The sequence below is a fragment of the Manihot esculenta genome, chromosome 1, assembly GCF_001659605.2.
Source record: "Manihot esculenta cultivar AM560-2 chromosome 1, M.esculenta_v8, whole genome shotgun sequence".
Taxonomy (NCBI): domain Eukaryota; kingdom Viridiplantae; phylum Streptophyta; class Magnoliopsida; order Malpighiales; family Euphorbiaceae; genus Manihot; species Manihot esculenta.
The window spans coordinates 7,648,933-7,668,119 of record NC_035161.2 but is presented as its reverse complement, the minus strand read 5'-3'; the positions used below and the strand labels follow the sequence as shown (position 1 = coordinate 7,668,119).

The window sequence follows — 19,187 nt, the reverse complement described above, 5'->3', positions numbered from 1 at the left end:
GTGATTTATTCTTTTTAGTGATATTTTATCTGTTTTAACTTCTGAGCGTATTTATATGTTATTTATTAGTCGGAAATAATCTTTTCAGTTATTATTTTATTTGATTTTTTGAGTTTAAAAAATTTATAAATTAATTAAAAATTAAAAAAATTCACAAATGAAAGAAAAAAAAGTTAAATTCTGATAATATCGTTTCAACAAAATTGGCAGCAATTGAATTAATAATCTATGCTTCAATTGGAAATTTGGTACCAAAGGCACTGGATAACTCAAAATTCCAAGTCTAAAGAGATGAGCTTATTTTTATTTTTAAGTCAAAAAACTCACACCAAGCTACTTTCCAACAATAAATATATTTTCCAAAAAGGCAATTCAAATGAATTTTTTTCTATGGATATTACTATAATTAATATAAAATTGAAAGATTGAGTATATAAATTTATAAAAAATTAAGACAATTCGTATAACTTCAAATTTTATTTGAAGATTATTTTTTTGGTATAAACATTAACTCTAATTAAACAGTTTTAAATAAAACTACTAGAAATCAAATCCAACCTCAAAAAAATTATTGAAGGGAGTTTATTTATTTATTTATTTATTTTAAAATATTATTAATTCTGCCATTTCTAGAGATGTTTATTCGTCCTTGTTTGGTAGAGTCAATGTCATGAGGTTGAAATCCTGTGAAAGTTGAACTAATTAGTGCTTTAATTGGAATTTTTGTACCTAAGGCATGAATTTCTAAGTCTACAGACATCTATAAGATGAAAATTATATATTTGATATTATAAAAAATGGTAATTACCCTTATAAAAAGATCATTTTATATAAAAAAAATTAATATTAAATTAATGAAAACTAATTTCTAAATATTTGAATATATTTTTTTATAAATTGATGTAATAAAAACTATATTGAACATTAATTAATAATATCATTATTGAAAACTAGAGTGTTTGTTTTTGAATTGAGAAGTTATGGGAACATCAACTGCCAATGTTGTTGAGATTCTTGCCTTGCTCATTCTGCTTCAAAGCGTTTCCTCCATCTGCAATGGAGATCATTTCAATGGAAGCTGTATCAAGACTGAAAGAGAAGCTCTTGTGAAGTTCAAGTCAAGCCTCCTCAACAATTCAAACTCGTTGCCTTCATGGGTGGGGGATGATTGCTGCAGATGGCACGGAGTCACTTGCGATGACATAACCGGTCATGTAGTTAAGCTCGTTCTTTCTCGGGCGTCTAAGCTCGTTCTTTCTCGGGCGTCCATCATGGGAAACATTTCCCTTCATCTTGGAAATCTTTCAAACTTGCAGTATCTTGATCTCAGTTTGAATCCTTCATTGGCAATCCACAGCCTCCATTTTCCATCTTCTTTGAAATACTTGTACATGTGGTTCGTGGTCCTGGACAAGTGTGACAATTGGTTGCAGTCAATAAACATGCTTCCTTCTTTACTAGAATTAGAATTGTGGAATTGTGAGCTTTCCATCATTGGTGATGTTTCACATGTCAATTTTACATCTCTTGAGGTTCTCAGACTTGATTGGAACAACTTCCATTCCACAATCCCTAGCTGGTTATATAATATTACCAAACTTCAAAATCTTGATCTGTATTCTAATGCTTTCCGAGGGTCTCTTTCAACTGATATCAGTAATCTTAATTCTCTTGCTTATCTTAATGTGGGTGTTAATTCTTTGGAAGGCAACATGCCCAACACGTTGAACAGGCTTTGCAATTTGATTGAGCTAGACTTGGGTAACAACAAGTTCAGCGGTGAGATTTCTGGAACTTTTGGCAACTCATCCACTTGCATCAAGAACAGTTTAGAGAATCTGTCTCTTTTAAACAATTCCTTTTCTGGTAGTATTCCAGATAATTTGGGACAATTTAAACGCCTGAAAGTTCTTTATCTTTCTGAAAACTCTTTCTGGGGTTCAATCCCTGTATCCATTGGACAGCTTTACAACCTTGAAAGACTACGTTTCAGTCAGAATTCATTGCATGGGGAGGTTTCTGAACTTCACTTGTTAAACCTGAGAAGCTTGATTGAGTTGAGTATGGATGGGAATTCTTTAGTTTTTGATATTGATCCCGAATGGATACCTCCTTTTCAACTTGACTGGATTGGTTTATCATCTTGTGAAGTAGGGCCTTCGTTTCCACAGTGGCTCAAAACACAAAAGAGCATTAGATTTTTAGAAATGTCTAATGCAAGCATCTCAGATAACATCCCTGACTGGTTTGAAAATATTTCTTCCAATATTGTAGGATTGGATTTATCTTATAATCAGTTGTTTGGGACCTTGCCAACTTTCAGAAAACTGAACACAACTTATGCTAACGAATATAGGATCATATTGTTGAAATCTAACCAGTTTGATGGTTTTTTAACCTGTTCTCATTTTGATGCAACCATATTGGATATCTCCAACAACTTGCTCCACGGCCAGATTCCCCAGAATCTCAGTGAAATGATGCCAAGTCTGCGACTCTTATCCCTCTCCAACAACTACTTGAATGGTACCGTTCCAGCTACTTTATGCTGGATTGAATCTTTACAAATTCTTGATCTTTCGAATAATCATCTATCAGGAAGAATACCTTCATGTTGGGGAAATTTGCCAAGTTTAACTGTGATTGATTTTTCAAGTAATATGCTGAGTGGTGATGTTCCAATGTCCTTGGGTTCTCAAGAGTCGCTTGTTTCCCTGCATCTGGAAAACAATACTCTGCAAGGAAAGATCCCAATGTCATTAAGGAATCTAGAATCCTTGGAGACTCTTGATCTTAGCATGAATTCTTTTGATGGTTTTATTCCTTGGTGGATAGGTGAGAGCCTATCTTCTCTGAAAGTACTGAGTGTTCACTCCAATAAATTTGAAGGTGAGATTCCTCTGCAGCTTTGCTACCTTGCTTCTCTTCGCATATTGAACTTGGCAAATAACGTGATGACTGGAACCATACCTACTTGTTTTGGCAATTTCACTGCAATTGCTATGCATGAGCAGAAGGGGCATTGGGAATATTACTCAAATGCTGGACTCTATGTGGGTTTTGAAAGAGGCTATGGTGAGAATGTGCAGGTTTATGTCAAAGGAATAGAGCTTGAATATACTAGCACACTTCGATTTCTGTATTCCATTGACCTTTCAGGAAATAACTTTGTTGGAGAAATTCCCCAGGAGTTGATGAATCTTTCAGGTCTACAGGTCCTGAATCTATCTACAAACAAATTGGATGGACATATCTCTTGGAACATTGGCAAGTTAAGCTCACTAGAATCACTCGACTTGTCTGAAAATGAACTTTCTGGCTCTATTCCATCCAGTATTTCTGATTTGAACTTTTTAAGTCACTTGAATTTGTCATTCAATCACTTATCTGGACGAATTCCAAAGGGAAACCAACTTCAGACTTTGGATGACAAATCCATCTACATCGGCAACGATGGACTTTGTGGACCTCCATTGAATAACTGTTCAGATGATGCAGATGAATTGCCTAAAGGTCATGAAAAAGGTGGCACTACAAGGAAAGATGACTCTGAAATGGTTTGGTTCTACAGTGGTATGGGAATGGGATTTGCAGCTGGATTTGTTGGAGTTTGTAGCATCTTGTACTTCAACGACTCATGGAGGTGTGCTTGGTTTGGGTTAGTTGACAGAGTCTACAACAAGCTTTGGGTAACAATTGCAATTAAGGCAAATCAAGTGAAGAGAAAGTTTCTCAGAAATAAATTAGAAGGAAATGCATGAGAAGGTTGGTTCTTTTTATTTAATCACTCATAATTCATGGATGTTTTATTAATGTTGTTAGAGATGCAAATTGACAGAAATTTCAATTACATGATCATAATGCTTTCTATGTTAATTGTTGATGATAGTGTTTAATGTAGGATTTAATGTTGTTTGAGACTGAAGCAGATGTTGAGCTAAATTTAAATAAAGCCCCTCCTCCATTCGAGGTTTGAAGTTTGGAAGGCTGGAAGATTTTCTTTAAAGGGGATGTGTTTTTGTGTGATTGTTTCTAGGATTTGATATTCTTGAACTTTTTCTAAGATAATTCATATATTAATAACTTTAAATTTTCTGTACAAAAACTTTAAATTGCTATAAAATAATATAAAAATTACCAATTACAAAAAAAAAAAAAAAAAAAGTCATATGAATTTTAATATAAAAATTGCCAATTTTTATATATCTAATAATTTCTAACAACCAAATCCAGTTTTAGCATTTTTTGCAATTTCTTTTTTTCTGTCTGAATTTTCCAACCTCGTGCCACGCACGTGATCCAGCATGAATTACAGGCGCCGGAAGTGCGTCTTCTCCCGCAGCCAAAGAATCGACGATGGGTATAATTACCAAAATCCCCTCCCTCACGGCTGCAATTACTAATGTGGTTCCAAACAAAAGAAAAGCAATGGAAGCATACAGAAATTCCTCCGGCCCCCACAAGACTCACTCTTTTTTTTGAATTGCACAGGATATTTCAAATTGAGTTAGTTGTTTATCTAATTTTTTTATTTAAAAAAAATCACACAATATAAAATATATAAATAATTTTTAATTATTTATATAAAAATAAAATTATATAAATAAAAATAAAAAATAATAAAATTATACCGATGTATATAAAATTATATCGAGTTTTTTTATATTTATTTTATTTATAAAAATAATTACAATTTATTGCTTTAAATTTATTTTTATAGAAATGATATACCAGTAAATTTTAATATAATGATTATTTAAATAATAAAGTAAAATCTCATGAATTAACTAAATTAATGTTTAAATTTTATTATATCTTAAATACTATATTATAAATACCTTTAAAATAAAAACTTATGACTTAATTGGAACTTCGATTCCAAAGGGATTACATAAATATTTCAAAGTCAATAATCTGTGGTGGGCAAGAAAGTAATTTAACCCATGCTACACTCCCAAGTCTTGTGATGGAGGAGGAGACTTTCATATTTGAATGCAATAATAAAACATTTTAAATTTCTTCAATAAATTATATATTTTTATTAATTTTAAAAATAATTAAAAAATATAACAAATTCGTAATTCGTAATTCATAATCAATAATCTTTTTCAATTCAAATTCAATCAATCCATAACTTTCAAACTTTTCAGCTAAATCCTTAATTAAACTAATATCCTTATAAAAAAATTCAATAATTTTTTACAGAAATTATAATATTAAGATAAATGAATTTTATCTTATTTATTTAAATTATTACAGTTTAATTTATTTTCTCTATTATTAAATAGTATTTTTTGTGATTTAATAATAAAAATAAATAAATTTTAATTAAATTATTTAATAAAATTCTATTTTTAGAATTAATAATTTTTATAAATTAATCTAAATAATATTATAATAGTTTATTAAGTATTTTTTAGTCTGTATAATTTTAGGAGTTCTAATTCTATAAAATATTGACGAATTTTTCTTAAAAAATATATATATTTAGTATTTAAAATTTACATTTTATATTTTATATTTTTATTTTAAAATATTTGTTTATCAAGCTTTCCAACAGTCGAGACAGCGACGGATTCTCCGTTCCTGTTGGGAGGGAGCGACAGAAGTTTTGAAAATGAAAGGGAAGGCAAAATGCGATGCAAGAAGGAATAGAACTCCAAAGCTTTAGTAGCGAAAGAATATTTTAGTGCGGATATCCCAATAGTAATGTGCATATTCTATATTCAAGTATGTCACCGAATCGAGAAATTCTCTTATTAGCTTATTCAAAAGTCATTGCTAGGAATATTAAAGAATTACAGAATCCTAGATCTAGCCTTAGTTCTTTAAGAGCTTGTGCTATATATGTTTTTGCTATTTACTATATATAATTAAGCATTTGATATATTACTTTTTTATTTTTTTTAATTTTAGAAGAGAATCCAACTTTCAATATAGATAATAGAGTATGCGTTCTAAATTTATTTTGCCCTCAATACAGATAAATATATAATATTAATATTTTTTAAATATATATATATATATATATATATATTATTTTATTTATTTAAAATGATAATGAATAAAATAAATTTGTATTTTTTGAATTAATGAAAGTAAAATTTAAAATACGGCTGAATAAATAGCCGATTATATCATGTAATACACTGAATAGATAACAGTCTGATAAATGATTTATTTTCAGTTTAGTATATATTTATACTGTCTTTGGAACACTTGATATACACACAGAGGAGTATGCCAAGTGATCACCCTTTGAAATAGTTCTGACTAGTATTTCATTTGCTCTTAAATCAACATTTTCATCGTAGAGTCTAAAATGCCAACATTACTCTTATACTATTATTATTTTATTTTAATATACGTAAGATGCCAATATTATCCACAGAAAACATGTTATGAGTGTATGTAGATTTTATTTATCACATTTATGATTTTATATTTATTATTACAGTAATGATAACTTAGCAAAATATTTATTCAGCTTAATTTATATTAATTGAATTAAATTGTATTTATCTATTTTTCTTTATTATTTATTTACTTGTGAATAAATTGTACTCACTCTTATATTTTTAATATTATAATTTCTTTGGGTGATTCACCCTTAGCACTCCATCAGAATCTAGTAGAGGTCGACCCAATTCTAAGTTCTTTTTAATTTTAGAAGATAAATTATAGATTATATGCTGACTGATTGATGTATTTTAATTGATGTATATATAATCTTTTGATTCTTCGTAGAGGGAATAGAAAATAGTAATGTAAATATATTATGAATTAATTAGATCAGTTATTTGTCATCTCTTTCATGTTTTTATATTTTGAAATTAAACATATTATACATATTTATTATAGGTATAATTAAGAAAAATTCTGTTAATTTTTTGGGTTTTATCCGTCGTTAGAGAATGAGTGTAACAAAAATAATATTTTTTTTTATTAGTGGCCATCGAAACTACATGATATTTTTTTTTAATTTTTAATAATTATAATTTTTAAAAATTTAGAAAATCTTATAATAAATTATTTTTATACAAAGTGAAAATATATATATTTATCAAATACATTTACTTAATATTAATTATTTTAGAAAAATCATAATTATTTCTAAATTTTGACGTTTTAATAAATATTAAAACAATTTTAAAATATGAAATTAAATAATTTAGTTCAAGCTTGTAATACCCAACTAGACTCTGGTATCAGAATTCCTACCGTCCGGTGGAATATCGGATGTCGGAATCCTCTAGAGAGGTAAAATCATGTTTTTTATAAAATATTTTTATGTATTTTATGTTTTTAAGTAAGAAAGAAATTGAGTTTTGGATGGAAAAAGAGAATGAAGGAAAAATCCAGGTTCGGCCGCCGAACATGGCATGCATGCGGAGGCACGTTAGGTCTCCGAAAGTGGTCTGGCCAGCCGCCTGTAAAGGGGTCCCCTATCCGAAATGGACGAGTTTTCTCTCTCCATTTCCCGGCAAGGTGAGTCTCCGTCCTCCCTTGTCGATATTGTGTTCTTCCTTCAAGTCTCTCATGATTTTTACAAGTTTTTAACTTGGTTTTGAAGATTTTTGGAGCTAAGATCAAGTTGTGGAGCTTTGAGACCCAAGGAGCTAGATTTCTCCTACCTCCAAGTTAAGGATCGTTTCTCCTCTCGATCTTCAAGAGATAAGCTTAGATCCTACCCTTCTTGTATGTTTTATTAAAGTTTTATGAAGTTTATGGGGTAGAAATGCATGTTTAGGTTAGTTGTTTGTTGAATAGGGTTTATGTGCTTTTATGGATAATGTGTGTTGTATATGTATGCTAGATGTGTTTTGGTTGGGGTTTAGGCTAGTTTGAGACCCCTATTTGCTTATGTATGTGTGTATGCATGTTTTGGAAGTGTTGGATGTGAGTTTTGAAGGTTTGGGAGGCATTTGTGCATAGAAGGCTGAGTTCTGCCATTTCTGGAAGAACTCAAGTTTGGCAGCCGAAGGCACTTTCGGCCGCCGAACCTGCCTGTGGTGGCATGTTTTGGCTACCGAACTTTCAGCTCTAGAGGGGAGTTTCGGCCGCCGAACCTACCGCCGAACATGCATGAGTTTCGGCTCTGGAACCACTTTCGGCTGCCGAACCTGCCGCCGAAAGTGGCTGAGTTTCGGCTCTGGAGGGACTTTCGGCCGCCAAACCTACCGCCGAAAGTGCCCTGTTTAGCATTCCTTTGCATGTTTTCTATGATTATTTTGAGGTGTTTTAGGGGGATTTTTGGGGAGTTGTTTAGAGTCATGTTCGTCTATGTATAGTCCCTCATTTGAGTCCTTTTGTGTAGGTTCGAACCCGAGGAACCAAGGACCCCAGCAGTGAGATAGTTGCTTCTGAGTAAGCCCGAGGTGAGTAGAATAGAACTATATTTTAAATTAATGAAAGCTTTTAGCATGTTTCATGCATCATGAATGCCATGTATGTATATTAGGTTGTATTGCATTAGAATTCACGAATATGTTGCATTGCATTATATGATATTGATGTGGATGGTCATTGGATGATCTATAGCCCTCGATATGAGACAAGATGATATGATATGTTATGATATGATGAGGAAGCCCAATGGGACCCATTCTACGTTCGCTGGTACCATGTAAGAGAAAGACCAGGACCCATTCTACGTTCTAGCACAAATGGACTATGTAGAGGGCTATAGTGACAAGTCCATCCTTGATGTGATTTGTTTGTGATGTGATGCATGTCATGAAAGCATGAATTTTAATATTATGTTTTACTATTCTGCTCACTGGGCTCTAGTAGCTCACCCCATTCCCTTAACCCCCAGGTTTGCAGGTTAGAGACAATCCAGGAAGTCGTCAAGGGTAAAAGGAGATGTCTATGTAATAGAATAGTAGTGGACATGATGATTTGATATGTAATGTTAAGAATAGTGATATGATGTAATGTAATGATGTTATTGAGGATTAGAATTGTACTTGACCCTAGTATGTATAGTTAATCCCTTCTTTCACATGATCTATGTAATGTTTCTATAATATTTTATGTAAACCAAGCTTAATGTATGTTATGATACCCCATTGGAGCATTTGATGAGGACTCTAGTGTGAGGTTTATGTTTATGAGTATGTGCATGCACAGGTTAAGCTTGGTGTCTGAAAGAAAAAGTTTACAGTTTTATATATTCGGTATGATCATGTATGGGATTTAACAGGTATACAGGATGTATGTCAGGCTTGCTACGGGTTCCGGCGACCTTAAGTCGATCTGAATCCTAGCGCCGGTAGAGGTCCGGTTTTCGGGTCGTTACAAGGCTTATCAAAATGTTTATAGAATCTCTATTTTTTTTCAAATTGTATTTTTTTATAAAAAATTATACATTTTGCAATTTGAATAAAATGATTTGAATTTAAAGAATTTTTTAATAATTAAAGTTTGTGATATATATGCAATTTAAGCATGATAGCCGCTGGCACTGAGGCAGAGGTCGAACCCTGGTAAAAGAGTCAAGCTCAAAATCCAATAGAGCTCACTATATAAGCTAATCCATCAGCACACCATCCAGCTCACGGTTGAAGTAGGCCGGGCTGACTGAGGGTCCGGACTCATTAGAGAGAAACCCAGCTCATCTGACATGATGGAGAGTAAGAGAGCAGGTCCTGCTATGCCACGGCTCTATCAGCATGAGCGCCGGAGGGGAATTAAATGGCCGTCTAACGATGGTGGGCAGGCAGGTATGCCTGTACCTACGGCTCTATGTGACAGCGACATGTTGCATTATAGTAGGGTGGCGGTTATGCATCACTAGAGGACAAGGAAAAAAAAAAAAAGAATAAAAGAGGGGAGCACGACCCATTCAGATTAAGCTTACTCATACACACAAAAACCCTACTTCTTTCTGGATCTCAGATTATCAATTGGCGCCGTCTGTGAGAAACAGAGGAGATTTTTTCGTCACCGAAATTTTCATTCTTATAACAGCCACTGAGATCCACATGGCTAACCATAATGAAAACCATACCACCAATACCCCAAACGACCTGAGTTCTAGAGGTCAGCAGTTTTCATTCTCTAGCCCTACAGCCCCATCAAACTAACCATTCGTATTGTTTAACCCCTCGCCAAACTTGGCAGGGAATACACCCAGAACCACCTTATCTGACCAGGAGCTGCAAAACATGGCCCTCTAACTTCAAAACACTACCCACTGGCTAGGGCAAATACTGCAGCAGAGGGGTCTTAACACCCCGCTGAATGTACCCCCTTTAACCGAAAGCTTTAATGCCACTAAAATCCGACCCACCTTAAACTACCAAGTCCCTTAATAAAGCAGCCGAAAAATGGGTGAAAGGAGCAAAGAGGCCGACAAGGAAAATGAGCCTACGGCTAGAGCAAGAGGCTAGAGAGTAAGAGAGCTTATCGAGAATGATGAGGCTGAGAGCTATTCCACTGAGCCAATGAGGAGCTCGGAGAGCAAAGAGTTGGAGAGAGGATACTGCCTAGAAAATAGGCTGAGGCAGGAGGAGGCAGATGTAGACCAAATGCTGGAAAGGTTGAAAGAACAGCTCCTAGCTGAACTGGGAGCACGAGATAACAGCCACACCCTCCTACCTACATCCTCCTCTTTCTCAAGATGGATACAACAGGAGACCATCCCCAAGAAGCTCATGATGCCGCCGATGGCAGCCTATGATGGCACGGAAAATCCCAAGGAATACATCCTAAACTACAAGACGTTCATAAAGCTCCAAACTCACTCAGACGCCCTGATGTGGAAAGTCGTGATTGGCCATGTGGCCATGTGGGTTTGGTGTGTTTCTGTTATGGTTCTAGCCGTGATTGGCCATGTGGATCTCAGTGGGTGTGATGAGGATGAGAACTCCGGTGATGAAAAGATCTCCTTCGTTTCCCACAGACGATGCAAATTGATGTTTTGAGATCTAGTAAAGGGTAGGCTCAAGGCGTATTTTAGTAAGCTTAGTCTAGTTGACTTATGCCTTCCTTCTTTTATTCTCTTCTCTTTTGTCCTCTAGTGACATATAACCGCCATCCTGCGTTTATACATCCTGTCATTATCACGATAGGCCATATGTACGGATGTACTGCATCCTTTCCCATCGTTAGGTGGCCATTTAATTCCATCCAGCGCCAAGTGGGCATGATCCCAGATGTCTAGGGGTTTGTTGCTCTATGGGTCCACCAAGTCGATTGGGTTGAACCTCTCATGCGTGGGCTTGAGTCCTGTTTGGTCAGTCCGAATGGGTCCGGGGCTATACGCTGAAAGGCAGACCTATATATTGGACCTTGATAAAGTCACAACCTGGCCTTTCTAACATGGGCTCGACCCTAGTCTGGGTATCCGAGGCTCAGTAGTCATCAAAATCTATGGAGTGATGGTAGCCAACAACAAGGTTACCTTCGAGTTTGACTCAAGCCCCTACTTTGCCAAACTGAGAAATACAATTAATAGTAATTTTTTCTTTGATTTGAGAAGTAATGGGATCATCAGCTAATATCCCGTTGTTGACTTATAATTAAGGTAATGCACCCAAAACGTTGAATAAGCTTTGCAATTTGAGTGAGCTACACTTGGAAACCAACAAGCTCAACGGTGAGATATCTGGACCATTTGGCAACTCATCCAGTTGTTAAGAATTGAACAATTACACAATTTAAAAATAAGCACGAAAAGAAATCAACACATAGATTTAACGTGATTCACCAATTTGGCTACGTTCACAGCGGTTAGAATTTTTTTATTTCTCTCTGAATTTTTGAATAGAATATATTCGTAGAATATTATATATTTATATGTCCAGTAAAAATACAAAAAGATAAAATAGTCCTAAAAAAAAATTCGCCTTGGAGGCTCTGCCCTTAAACTCCCACTTTTAGGTGGGGCTCCCGCCCTTCACACCTCGGCCAACTCAGCACAGAATTGGATCCGCGACCGTGGGGTATGATCCATAATATATTATTAGGCTCCATATCTTAACACCAGTTGCATCACAATTGTTTGGATTATCTGTATCTTTACAATAATTCATTTTTTGGTAGTCTTGCAAATAACTTGGGAGAGTTTAAACGCCTAAAAGCTCTTTAACTTTTTCTGCAGCTCAAGTCCTGTATCAATTGGACATCTTTGCAACCTACAAACACTAAATTTCAATCAGAATTCATTGCATAGGGAAGTTACTGAACTTCACTTGTCAAAACTTGAAGCTTTGTCTGAGCTGGTTATGAGCGGAAATTCTTTAGTTTTTGATATTGCTGCCAAATGGATACCTCCTTTTCAACTTTACTGGATTGACTTATCTTCTTGCATACTAGGGCCTCGGTTTCCACAGTGGCTCAAAACACATAAGAGAATTGTATATTTAGTGATGTCCAATGCAAGCATCTCAGATAGCATCCCTAATTGGTTTGAAAACATTTCTTCCACTATTGAAGGACTGGATCTATCTTATAATCAGCTCTTTGGAAGCGTGCCAAATTTAAGAAAAGTAGACACGCTTGGTAATAGGTTCATATCATTGAAATTTAACAAGTTTGATTCTTTAGCCAATTTTCATACTGATGCAGGCATGTTGGACCTCTCCAACAACTTGCTTCATGGCCAGATTCCCAGGAATATCAGCAAAATGATGCCAAGATTGTAATTTTTATCACTCTCCAACAACTATTTAAATGGTACAATTCCAGCTTCTTTATGCAAGATTGTATCTTTTAAAATTCTTATTCTTTTGAGAAATTGTCTGTAATGACCCGAAAACCAGACCGCTACCGGCGCTAGGATTCAGATCGACTTAAGGTCGCCGGAACCCGTAGCAAGCCTACTATGCACTCTTTGTACCTGATAAATCCCATACATGATCATACATTTCCATAAAAATTTTGAACTTTTTCATTTACCAAGCTTGACCTGTGCATGCACTATCTCTGTAAACATAAAACCACATACTAGAGCCCTCATCAAATGCTCTAAATGGGTCAACATATATACATCAAGCTTGGTTCTCATTATAAAACATTATAAAACATAATATAATGATCATGTACAAAAGGGATTAAACATACTCTAGGGCCAAGCACAATACTATAACTCTATATACATTACATTATATCATCTCTGTACATTGCATAACTTTTCTTTACATCATGTCCACTACTATACATACACTTAGACTTTACCCTTGCTGATCCTTTTATCTTCTCTGTGGCCCTGAAAACATGGGGGTTAGGGAGAGGGGTGAGCTACTAGAGCCCAGTGAGCAGAACTATAAAAACATTTAAATACATATGTCATTATGAAATGCGTCACATCACAAGTAAATCACATCACGGATGGACTGACCCAAAAATCCCTCTGCTCTGTGCTTGGCCCTCAAAGGAGCTCCTCAGGACTTCTGTTACATACAAATAAACTCTGTGTCCGGCCCTCGATGGGGATCCTCAGGACTTCTGTTACATGACAATAATATCAGAGGGCTATTGAGTCGTCCTGTTGCCCATCCACACCCACAATAAATAATGCAATGCGTCAACTTCGTGAACACTAATGCAATACATCCTAATATAAATATGGCATTTATGATGCATGATACATGCTAAAACTTTCATTTATTTTAAAACATAGTTCAGTTCCACTCACCTCTAGCAACTGCTGAACAACCTCTGTATGACTAACTCTGTGGGCCTCCTTGGTTCCTCGGGTCCGCACCTACAAAGGTGGACTCAAATGAGGGACCGAACATACTCTAACATAGCTATGAACATCTCCCCAAAAACCCCCTAAAACATCATAAACATGCATGGAAAAATGGGCAAAGGAAGGCTGGACAGGGGTCTTTCGGCGGCAGGTTCGGCTGCCGAAGGTCCCTCCAGATCCGAAAGTCAGACACTTTCGAGGGCAAGGTTCGGCGGCCGAAAGACCCTTCAGAGCCGAAATTCTAAACCTTCGGCGGCATGTTCGGCGGCCAAAACTCCCCTCCAAAGCCGAAAGTTCAAACTTTCAGGGGCGAGTTTAGGCGGCCAAAACTGCCTCCATAGGGGGTTCGGCGGCCGAAACTTACTTCGGCGGCCGAAACTTACTTCGACGGCCGAACCTGAGTTCTCCAAGAAGGCAGAACTCGGGTTCAACACACATACTCAACCTCCAAAACCTTTCCAAACACTCTAAACATGCATCCAACCTCTCAAAAACATGCATATACCCTTATCCATGCATATAGGGGCTTAAAACTAGTCTAAACCCCACAAACATCATCATAGCAACATATAAAGCATGTGATCAACATATCCCTTAAACTCTAGATCCACTCTAATCATGCCATAAAACTCTCTTAAACCCTTTAACACATGCTTAAAACATAAGGGGAGGTGAGGATCCATGCTTATCTCTTGAAGATCGAGAGGATCGATGGTCCCAACTCGGAGATGTAGAGGAAAACGATCCAGAATCTCCAAGTCTCTATACTTTGTCTTCTTTGCTCAAAAACTTCAAAAACTAAGTTAAAACTCATTAAAACTTGCAAGAATTTGCAGAACAAGATGAAATCAACCAAAGGAGGACAAAACTCACCTATACCCAAAAAGAGAGTGAAAACACACTCCATTTTCGGTCAAAGGACCTTTTATAGGTGGCCAGCCAAACTTTCTTCGGCGGCCTAAGCTGCTTCCACACCTCCACCACCTTCGGCAGCCGAAATGGGGATTCGGTGGCAGCAAAAGCAAGCCATTTTCGGCGGCCGAACCTGACAATTGCCTCCTTGGTCTTTTCCTTTTCAAAACTCAATTTTCTTAATCAAAACCATAAAAACATGTAAAAGCATTTTGAAAAACCTCTGTTTTACCCCTCTGGAAGGCTTCGACATCCATGAATCTCGAATTCCAACGGAAATTCCGCCGGAAAGTAGGAATTCCGATGCCGGGGTCTAGCCGGGTATTACATCGTCTGTCGGGAAGAATACCTTCATGTTTGGGAAATTTGGGAGATTTGACGGTGATTGATCTTTCATATAATATGCTGAGTGGCCATGTTCCAATGTCCTTGGGTTGTCAACACTTTCTTGCTTCCCTGCATCTGCAAAACAATAATCTTCAAGTAAAGATCCCAATGTCATTGAGGAATCTAGTATACTTGGAGGCTCTTGATCTTAGCATGAATGCTTTTGATGGTTTTTATTCCTTGGTGGGTAGGTGAAAGCCTATCTGCATTGAAAATGCTCAGTCTTCACTCCAATAAATTTGAAGGTGAGATTCCTTTGCAGCTTTGTCACCTTGCTTCTCTTCGCATGTTGAACTTGGCAAACAACATGATGACTAGAACCATTCCTACTTGTTTTGGCAATTTTACTGTAATCTCTACACATGAAAACAACAGAATTTGGGACTATCATACTTATGCATTGGATGGGTCTTTCGAAGGAGATGTCTATGGTGAGAACCTTCTGGTTTATGTAAAAGGAATACAGCTTGAATATACTAGAATACTTGCATTTCTCTATTTCATTGATCTTTTAGGAAATAACTTTGTTGGAGAAATTCCAAAAGAGTTGATGAATCTTCTAGGCCTACAAAACCTGAATCTATCTATGAACAAATTAGATGGGCATATTCCTTGGAATATTGGCAAGTTAAGCACACTAGAATCACTTGACTTGGCCAAAACTGAACTTTCTGGTCTATTCCATCCAATATTTCTGATTTGAACTTTTTAAGTCACTTGAATTTGTCATTCAATCAATTATCTGGACGAATTTCAAAGGGAAAACAACTTTAGACTTTGGATGTGTAACAGCCCGGAAACCGAACTGCTACCGGTACTAGGATCCAGATCGGCTCAAGGCCGCCGGGACTCGTAGTAAGCCTGCTGTGAACTCTGTGTACCTGTGAAAATCCATACATGATCGTACATTTTCTGTAAAAATTTAAAGCTTTTCTCCATACCAAGGCTCAACCTGTGCATGCACTATCTCTGGACTGTAAACCCTTGCTAGAGCTCTCATCTTTGCTCTAGGAGGGCTAAACTCATCTATGGCAAGCCTGGTTTTCAAACATATAAAGTAAAACATTTGCATAAATTGATCATGTATACAAAAAGATTACAACTCTTATAATAGTCAAGCACATTTCTATACTCTGTACAATTACAACTAACTCATTATAATTACATGTCCACTCTAAACTATTACATACGTCCTTACTTCTCTATACCCTGTTGACTTCTCTCTCTGTGTAATACCCGGCTCGTTCAGGCATCGGAATTCCTCCCGTCAGGTGGAATCTCGGATGTCGGATTCGTTTTGCGGGGCATTGCACGAGACACTGACGGTTTTACAAGGTTTTAGCAAGGTTTTCTAAAATGGTTTTAAGTGTTTTATGGTGTTGAAAGGAAAGGGAATGAGTTTTGAAGAGAAAAGACCAAGGAGGCAGACTGCAGGTTCGGCCGCCGAAAGTGCTATAGGTTCGGCTTCCGAAACTTCACGTTAGGCCGCCGAACGTTGCATGGTTTTGCATGCAGTTTCGGCAGCCGAAGGAAGGGCGGTTGGCCACCTATTTAAGCCCCGTTGACTGGCCATGGAGGGTGCTGGAAGCTCTCTTTGTGGTCAAGGTGGGGTTTAGGTTCTCCTTGGAAGTTTTCATGATGTTTTCCTCCAATATTGCAAGGTTTTCATGAGTTTTCACTTGGGTTTGAAGGTTTTGAGTACAAAGAGGAAGTTGTGGAGCTTGAAGCTTGAGGAGCTTGGTTTCTCCATGTTTTGAAGCTAGGATCACACCAGCCAGGAGGTAAGTGTTGATCCGTATGTTTGATAGTGTTTTCAGCAAGTTTTATGGAGGGAAAGGGAAGAGTTGCATGGTGAGGTGTAAAAGGAGGTTTTTGAGGGTTTTTATGCATGAGTATGTTTATGTGTTATGGGTGTTGTTTGTTGGGGTGTTTAGGTAGTTTTGGACCCCTTTGTGCAGATAGTTGAGTATATGCTTGTTATGTGTGTTGAGATGCATGTTGAGTGAGGTTTGGGGGAAGTTGAGTATGAGGTGAGCGAGGTTCTGCCTAACTGGAGAACCCAGCTTCGGCCGCCGAAAGAGGGTTCGGCCGCCGAACGTGTTGAGGAGGTGGTTTCGGCTGCCTAAACCTGCCCCCGAAGGATTGGACTTTCGTCTCTGGAGGGAAGGTTCGGCCGCCAAAGGTGCCGCCGAAGGTGGAGACTTTCGTCTCTGGAGTATGGTTTGGCCCCCGAAGCTTGCCCCCGAAGGCTTCGGCCGCCGAAAGAGGAGATTCGGCCGCCGAAAGTATGCGAGTTTCGTCTCTGGACAGGGCATTCGGCCGCCGAACCTGCCGCCGAATGTGTTCTGTTTAACTGTTCTTTTGCATGCTTTGTGTGCTTGTTTCAGGAGCTTTTAGAGGGATTTTGGGAAGTTGTTTGTGAGTTAATACGAGTATGTGTGACACCTCATTCGAGTCCCTTTGTGTAGGATTGGACCCGACAGTTCAGGGAGGTCGTCAGGATTAGCAGTTGCAGAGTCAGTCAGGTTTCTGCTTGAGGAGCAGAGGTGAGTAGAACTAAACTTAATATTTTATATTCAAATAACAGAATGTTTGAGCATAGTTCATGCATCATGGATGCCATGAGATGTATTAGGGTGATTGCATTAGAATCACGAATATGGTGCATTGCATTATCATTGTTTATGAGGATTGGACCAAGGCGACATCACTAACCCGTCGAGGGAGTTTTGAGGTCATGTCTAATCCAAGATGTGGAATGTTTGAGTTGTGATGCATTTTCATATACGATGCGTATGAATGAACTGTTTTCCATGTTTCTACTCACTGGGCTTTATAGCTCATCCCTTTCCCTTAATCCCAGTTTTGTAGGTACAGGGTTAGCTGGGAAGGCAGAAGCATCAGAGTCAACGTGAGAAGGCTTGGACTCACCTCTGGCTGCAAGTGGAGAAGAAATATCCTCCCTCCACCGACCTTTGGCCCTTTTATAGGTGGCTGGCCAGACCACCTTCGGCAGCCGAAGGAGAACCCGAAACCCTGCAATGTTCGGCAGCCGAAAGTAACCTTCGGCGGCCGAACCTTTGCATTTCTCCCTTGTTGCTTTTCTATCAAATTCTTAATCCTTTTAACCCTTAAAACATTAAAAACACTTGAAAACATTTTAGAAAACATATGTATTACCCTTCTAGATGGTTCTGACACCCGAGATTCCACCGGACTACAGGAATTCCGATGCCGGACTCTAGCCGGGTATTACATTCTCCCCCCCTTAAGAACATTCGTCCCCGAATGTTCCTCGAACATATAAACACCTAAGCACATAGAAAAGGGGAAAAACTAACCTTAAAACAGATATGGGTATTGCTGGAGCATAGATTCCCGTGTATCCCAAGTGCACTCCTCTAGGTTGTGGTGGTTCCACAGGACTTTCACCATCGGTATCTCTTTATTCCTTAGCTTCCTGATCTGGGTGTCTAAGATCCGCACTGGCTGCTCTACATAGGTGAGATCTCCTAGGATCTCTATATCAGGTTCATTAAGAACCTTACTCGGATCTGATACAAATTTTCTTAACATAGAAACATGAAACACTGGGTGAATTCTCTCCATAGATGCAGGTAAATCCAGCTTATACGACACATTCCCGATCTTCTGTAAGATTTCAAAGGGACCTATGTACCGTGGAGCTAGTTTACCCTTCTTTCCAAAGTGAACCACTCCTTTCATCGGAGACACTTTTAGCAATACCATATCACCCTCCTGGAACTCTATTTGCTTCCTACGGATGTCTGCATAGCTCTTCTGTCTGCTTACAGCTGTTCTGATCCTCTCTCTGATGATAGGCACTAACCTGTTGGTAACTTCCACTAACTTTGGCCCTGCAAGAGCCTTCTCTCCTACCTCTTCCCAGCAAATAGGTGTTCGGCACTTCCTTCCATACAGAGCTTCATAAGGGGCCATCCCTATGCTAGCATGATGGCTGTTATTGTAAGCAAACTCCACCAAAGGTAGATGCTGCCTCCAAGAACCGCCAAAGTCTAACACACACATTCTCAACATATCTTCAATGGTCTGGATGGTCCTCTCTGACTAACCGTCCGTCTGTGGATGGAAAGCAGTGCTGAAATCTAACCTTGTGCCCATATCAGCTTGCAGACTCCGCCAAAACCTGGAGGTAAACTGTGGTCCT

The 19,187-nt window shown here is 37.5% G+C and overlaps 2 protein-coding genes across 2 annotated transcripts; both read left to right on the top strand.

The window, feature by feature from the left end:
- The first annotated feature begins 980 nt into the window (after window positions 1-980).
- LOC110607800 (receptor-like protein EIX2) lies at window positions 981-3,761 on the top strand. The gene has a single exon (XM_021746962.2). It carries the CDS (start codon window positions 981-983, stop codon window positions 3,759-3,761), a length of 2,781 nt encoding a protein of 926 aa, XP_021602654.2.
- A 6,687-nt stretch (window positions 3,762-10,448) lies between these two features.
- On the top strand, window positions 10,449-15,701 carry LOC110607801 (receptor-like protein EIX1). The gene is made up of 3 exons (XM_021746963.1): window positions 10,449-10,852; window positions 12,107-12,573; window positions 15,190-15,701. The coding sequence occupies exons 1-3, from the start codon at window positions 10,449-10,451 to the stop codon at window positions 15,699-15,701; spliced, it is 1,383 nt and encodes a 460-aa protein (XP_021602655.1).
- Window positions 15,702-19,187: the final 3,486 nt, after the last annotated feature.